The sequence below is a fragment of the Nicotiana tomentosiformis genome, chromosome 5, assembly GCF_000390325.3.
Source record: "Nicotiana tomentosiformis chromosome 5, ASM39032v3, whole genome shotgun sequence".
Taxonomy (NCBI): domain Eukaryota; kingdom Viridiplantae; phylum Streptophyta; class Magnoliopsida; order Solanales; family Solanaceae; genus Nicotiana; species Nicotiana tomentosiformis.
The window spans coordinates 33714890-33720967 of record NC_090816.1 but is presented as its reverse complement, the minus strand read 5'-3'; the positions used below and the strand labels follow the sequence as shown (position 1 = coordinate 33720967).

Genomic DNA, 6078 nt, shown 5'->3' with positions numbered 1-6078 from the left:
TAGCCTTAGAGATTACTTTAGATGTAACTTTAGGACTAGATTTTACCTGCTCTGTTTCAGATGAAACATTTTCTTCTCCCTCAGTTGCAGATTTGAACGAGTCTTCAGATTTTTGGGGTTCAACTCCCTGACTTGCCCTCAACTGCTTATTGATTTTCTTGATTTGTTCTTTTCCAGCAACAACCTTGCGAGCCAACATCTTGAGCCTTCCTTTATTAAAGGTGGGTGTGGTTGAAGGTATGATGGATGGTGTGGGTGTTATTTTCTTAAGTGGTGATGAAGGATTCTCAGAAGGGTTTGCCATCGCTGTGTTTGGGTATGAGAGAAGATGAGTATTTGTGTGTTTGGAAGATGAGAGAAAATAGAGAGAATTTTGACTGCTTGGAAATTAAGAATTGAAGAAACAATTAAGGCCTAATCAATTTAAAGATGTGGAGTTTAATTGGGTAATAACTACCTTTATAGAAGTTTAGAAGTTTAGAGGTCTAATCAACCTGGGAGTCAATTTGAGGAGACATTTGTGACTTTCCCTAGAATCTAGGAACTTATTGCATTTTGGGACTCTTTTGAATGAAACGGGTTCATTTCGTAATGGATAAGCTCAAGGAGGTTAGGATTAAATGGGACTGTCCTCTTAATCATAATCCATATATAATTATTCCAAAATATGTAGAGTGGAGAATACGTACCAAGCAATCTTGATGAACCAGGTTCTTCACTGAGAAATCTCTTGTGTAAGTGTGACTTTTTCAAGAAAATAGAGATAATATCATTAGAGATTAATGAGTCATTTTAGCACATGGCACAAGAGTATACTGATTAAAGTACGAGACTGAGTAAAATCTAATCTAATTATGTACAAAAATTCACAGTTTTTCTAACCATTTTTTGAGTTAGTACTGGTTCCTTTTAGGTGATCTTATCATCCCTAATTCTAACTTGTTCCTATCAAAGTGATCTCTACTTAAAGCTTTTGTGAATGTGTCAGCTATTTGCTGGTCAGTAGCATAAAATTCCATAGTGATCAACCCCTTCTCATAGTTGTCCCTCAAAAAATGATGCCTAATATCTATGTGCTTAGTTCTCTTATGATGAACCAGGTTCTTGGTCATACTAATTGCACTAGTGTTATCACAAAAGACGGGGATACAACCTACATCAATTCCAAAGTCCGTTAAATGTTGTTTGATCCACAACAATTGAGCACAACATGAGTCAACAACAACATACTCAGCTTCAGCAGTAGATAAGGCCACAAAAGTTTGCTTTTTGGTGGCCCAAGACACAAGACATGAGCCAAGAAAGTGTGCCATACCTAAGGTGCTCTTTCTATCCACAAGAAAACCTGCATAATCAGCATCAGCATATCCCACTAAGTTAAAATTACTACCTTTTGGATTCCATAGACAAAGGTCAGTAGTGCCTTTTAGGTATCTCAAGATCCTCTTAACAGTAGTCAAGTGAGACTCCTTTAATTTGGACTTGCCTGAAATCTAGCACAAAGGCCTATACTGAAAACAATTTCAGGTCTGCTAGCAGTGAGATACAACAAGGAGCCAATCATTCCCCTATACAACTTCTGATCTACAGATGAACCAGGTTCATCTACATCCAATTTTGTGGTTGTTGCTATAAGAGTGTCAATTTCTTTGGAATCTTCCATTTTAAACCTTTTAAGCAACTCTTTCATATACTTCTACTGATGGATCATAGTTCCGTTTGAATTTTGTTTAATTTGTAAGCCTAAGAAGAAATTAAGCTCACCCATCATACTCATTTCAAATTCACTCCCAATTAGTTTAGCAAACTCTTTACTTAACTTAACAGTAGTTGCTCCAAAGATTATATCATCAACATATATCTGAACTACCAAGAGATTTTTACCTTTTTCTTTCAAGAATAAAGTATTGTCAATTTTACCACTCTTGTAGTCATGATCAAGCAAGAATTTTGATAATCTTTCATACCATGCTCTTGGAGCCTGCTTAAGCCCATAAAGTGCCTTGTCAGGCTTGTATACATGATCAGAACATTCCTTGCTTTCAAAGTCCGGAGGTTGCTTGACAAACACTTCTTCCTTTAGATAGCAATTGAGGAAGGCACTCTTGATATCCATCTGCTGGAGAGTGAATTCCATATAAGCAGCAAAGGCTATAAGGAGTCTAATTGCCTCCAATCTTGCAACTGGAGCAAAAGTCTCATCATAGTCTATACCCTCCTCTTGACTATATCCTTGAACCACCAACCTTGACTTGTTCCTTGTAACTGTTCCATCTTCATCAAGTTTATTTCTGAAAATCCATTTTGTACCAATTACTGATTTGTCCTTGGGTCTTGGTACCAGATTACATCTTGTAAAGCCTTAGCAATATTTTTAGGTTCAATAAGAGATAAAAAAGCATCAAAAGTACAAAGATTCTTCAAAAAAGATCTGGTTTTGATTCTAGAGGTTGGATCATTAATTATGTTCTCAATGGGATGAGAACTTTGATACTTGTAAGGTTTCACAACCAGTTGATTTCCCCTAGATGTTCCTTCAATATTTTGTTGCTGAGGAATAGGTTCATAGATAGGTTACCTCGAGGTTTGAGGATCAGTTCTTCTTTGTTCAGTTTCCCCTGTCAAGTTGCCTTGGGTGGAAGGACCTATTCCATCATATGTTCCTTCCTCTGGTGCAACTTCAGTCTGGGTTGTTGTTTCATTTGAGTTTCTTACCAGCCCAATGCTTCAGCATCATGTTCTTGTCTCTCAAAAAGAATGTTAGTTTCATCAAAAACCACATGTACACTTTCTTCTACACACATAGTTCTTTTGTTATAGATCTTATAAGCTTTACTATGTGAAGAATATCCCAATAATACCCCCTCATCACTTCTAGGATTAAACTTACCCAGGGAATCTTTACCATTATTATGCACAAAGTACTTGCATCCAAATGCCCTAAAATGGGATATTTTTGGCTTTCTCCCTTTAAGTAACTCATAGGAAGTCTTCTAAACAAGAGGTCTAGTCATGCACCTATTTGTGATATAACATGTAGTATTCACAACTTCTGCCCAGAAACTACGGGGCAGTTTACTAAAAAAAAGCATAGTCCTAACCATTTCTTCCAATGTCCTATTCTTTCTTTCAACTACTCCATTTTGTTGTGGAGTCCTAGGAGCAGAAAAATTATGATTTATGCCATGCTCATCACAAAATTTAGCAAATTTAGCATTCTCAAATTCAAAACCATGATCAGACCTAATTGATGCAAGCTGATTATCTAGTTGTTTCTGAGTTTTTCTAACAAAAGAAGTGAACATGTCAAATGCTTTATCTTTAGATGTTAAAAACAATGTCCAAGTAAACCTAGAGTAATCATCAACATGCACCATCAAATATATCTTACCACCTCTGTTCAATGTTCTCATTGGTCCACAAAGATCCATATGGACCAGTTCTATTGTTCTGTTGGTGCTTAACACTTTCATGCTTTTGAAAGAGGATCTTACCTGCTTCCCCCTTGCACAAGCCTCACTAACTTTATCCTCCTTAAACTTAATGTTAGGTAGCCATATCACCAGGTCCTTTGAGACTAGTTTGTTGAGTTGACTTAGACTGGCATGTTCAAGTCTCTTGTACCAATGTAGGGGATCATTATCCAATACAATTAAGCAAGTGAGTTCATTTTCTAGAAGTGTGGATAGGTCTACAACATATATGTTGTTCACTTCTTTTCCCTGCAAAACTATCTTGTCAGTGGTAAGATTAATCACAAAGCATTTTGTAGAGGTGAATGCTACCATGCTACCTCTATCACATAATTTTGATACACTTATTAGACTGTACTTCAGTCCATCTATCAAGTAGACATTCTCAATAGAGTGAGAATCAGTCTTACCTGCCTTTTCAATCCCTAATGATCTCACCTTTCTTACCATTTCCAAAGGAGGCATTACCTCATTTAAGGTTCTCAAGTGAAAGGAACGAGTTCTTGCTTCCTGTCATAGGCTTTGAGCAGCCACTATCCATGTATCATATTTGGCTTCTCCCCTTCACTTGGACCTGCAAAGGGAAATCAGGGGTTAGTCTTAGGAGCACAAACGAGTTTGGGTCCCTTTCTATAAGAAAAAGGATGAATCAAATTCTTTTTAGCCCAACTTGGTAGCCTATTCTTCCCTTGAACAAATTCTTTGTTCTTTTGACTTGCCTTTTCTTTTGCAGTGCATTCACTTTTATAGTGACATGTTTTACCACAGTGTGTGCAAATATTGTTCTCAGGAAGTGTGAGGTACTTGCTTTTGGGATCCCACTTAGGTGCCAGGTTCCTAAAACCAAGTCCTCTTCTATTGCTACTATGGTGTTCTAGTAGCCATGAAAGTGCATCGGAGGACCTGTTACAATTACAAGTTCTGTCTAGCTCATGCTTGACCTTGCTTAGGTACTCCTTTAGGATTTTTACCTGCTCATCCCTTTTATACAACGCATCTTTCATTTTTCCTATGTTTTCTTCTAGAGTGAGTTGTGTGTGATCAGCTATCTTTTTACCTGTTCCTAATTTCAGTTTTAGATTTTCAGATCTAAGCTCTAAGATAGTTAAGTCAAGTGCATGAACCTGGTTCTTCAACATAGTGTTTTCACCTACAGTTTTACTAACCCTAAGTTCCAGGTTTTTGCACTTAGCCTTCAAAATCACACATTCTTTAGACAACTGTTCCTTTTCATTGTTTACATCCTCATATTCATCAATTAGTTCTAGAAGTAACTCAGACAACCTTTCTTTAGACAACAATTTAATTTTGTCTTTGAGATGAATTACACTTACCTCAGTTTCTTCATCAGATTCTCCAATGGCCATAAGTGTTTGTTCATCATCAACATCATCTGAGGTCTCATCTTAGCTTTCTCCCCAAGCAGCGACCATAGCCTTGGTTGATTCTTTGTTGTTGCTTTTCTTGGGTTGAACCAGTTCCTTTTTCCTGTTCCTTCATTCAGCTCTTTCCTTCTTCCATTCAATCTCCCATAAATGACAGTTCTTGATGTGGTGATCAGTCTTTCCACACTTGTAGCAGCCATCATTTGTTTGCTTTTCAGGGGCTTTTGACTTGCTATAGCTTCACTTCTTGAAGAACCCTTTCCTCTCCTCAGGTACTTCTTGAAGTCCTTGGTGATCATAGTCATTTCATCATCTTCTAGATCAGAACCTTTAGTGATTCCGAGTGCCAAGCTCCTTTCCTTCTTAGGTACATCCATTTTCATAGTTTTTCTCCGAAGTTCATAGGCAGTAAGATTTACAATTAATTCATCCAGTAGGAGAGTGGCAATATTCTTTGACTCCTGAATGGCAGTGATTTTGCTCTCCCAAGTGATAGGCAAAACCCTTGTCAGTATCTTCTCGACTCTATCTTCTTCAGGAATAATCCTTCCAAGAGACTTTAGCTCATTTGTCAGTGTAGTAAACCTTGTGTACATCTCTTGAATGGTTTCTCCTTCCTTCATAGCAAAGTTCTCATATTGAGAACATAGTAGAGCTCCTCTAGATCTCTTCACCTGAGGTGTTCCTTTATGAGCCACTTGCTATGTGTCCCAAATTTGCTTAGCAGTGGTACAACTTTGGATTCTGTTATACTCATCTGGACCAAGTCCACAAACCAGCCATTTCTTGGCTTTAGCATTCTTCTCCCATTTCTTCAAGTCTTCAGCAGTGCAATCCTCTCTTGTCTTTGGTACCTCTACTCCTTCAGCATTTATCTTCAAGGTAGCCAGTGAATCATCGGTGACAATATCCCATAGCTCATAGTCCTCTCCTATAATGTGATCTTTCATCATGTTTTTTCCACCAAGAGCAGTACTGGCCGTTAAAGAGTGGTGGCCTAGCAGTGGATTACACTTCCTAGTTTTCAGGTAGTGCACTCAAGTTAATCTTCTCCTAAGGTGTAAACCTCTTCAAGGAGAACCCGCTCTGATACCAATTGATATTTTATACTTCAATGTCACACAAGAGGCAGTGATTTGTGTGGTGTCCAATTTTCGCGTGCACTAATTATAGAAGGACCTGGTTCTTCTAAGTGTTCCTTATACTACAGTTGCGGAAAT

At 37.8% G+C, this 6078-nt stretch overlaps 1 protein-coding gene across 1 annotated transcript; it reads right to left on the bottom strand.

Moving 5' to 3' along the window:
* Positions 1–1696: 1696 nt before the first annotated feature.
* On the bottom strand, positions 1697–3938 carry LOC138892140 (uncharacterized). The gene is made up of 3 exons (XM_070175838.1): positions 3185–3938; positions 2247–2361; positions 1697–2177 (listed from the first exon to the last, which is right to left on the bottom strand). The coding sequence occupies exons 1-3, from the start codon at positions 3936–3938 to the stop codon at positions 1697–1699; spliced, it is 1350 nt and encodes a 449-aa protein (XP_070031939.1).
* Between the last annotated feature and the right edge of the window lie 2140 nt (positions 3939–6078).

Excerpts from the sequence above, each read along its gene's own strand:
- LOC138892140 (XM_070175838.1), bottom strand. The coding sequence starts at position 3,938 with ATGCCTCCTTTGGAAATGGTAAGAAAGGTGAGATCATTAGGGATTGAA. Across the intron at positions 2,362-3,184 it reads TAAATTTTGTGATGAGCATG|GCTTTACAAGATGTAATCTG; the intron begins GCATAAATCATA and ends AATATTGCTAAG. Across the intron at positions 2,178-2,246 it reads GTTACAAGGAACAAGTCAAG|ATTGGAGGCAATTAGACTCC; the intron begins GTTGGTGGTTCA and ends TCCAGTTGCAAG.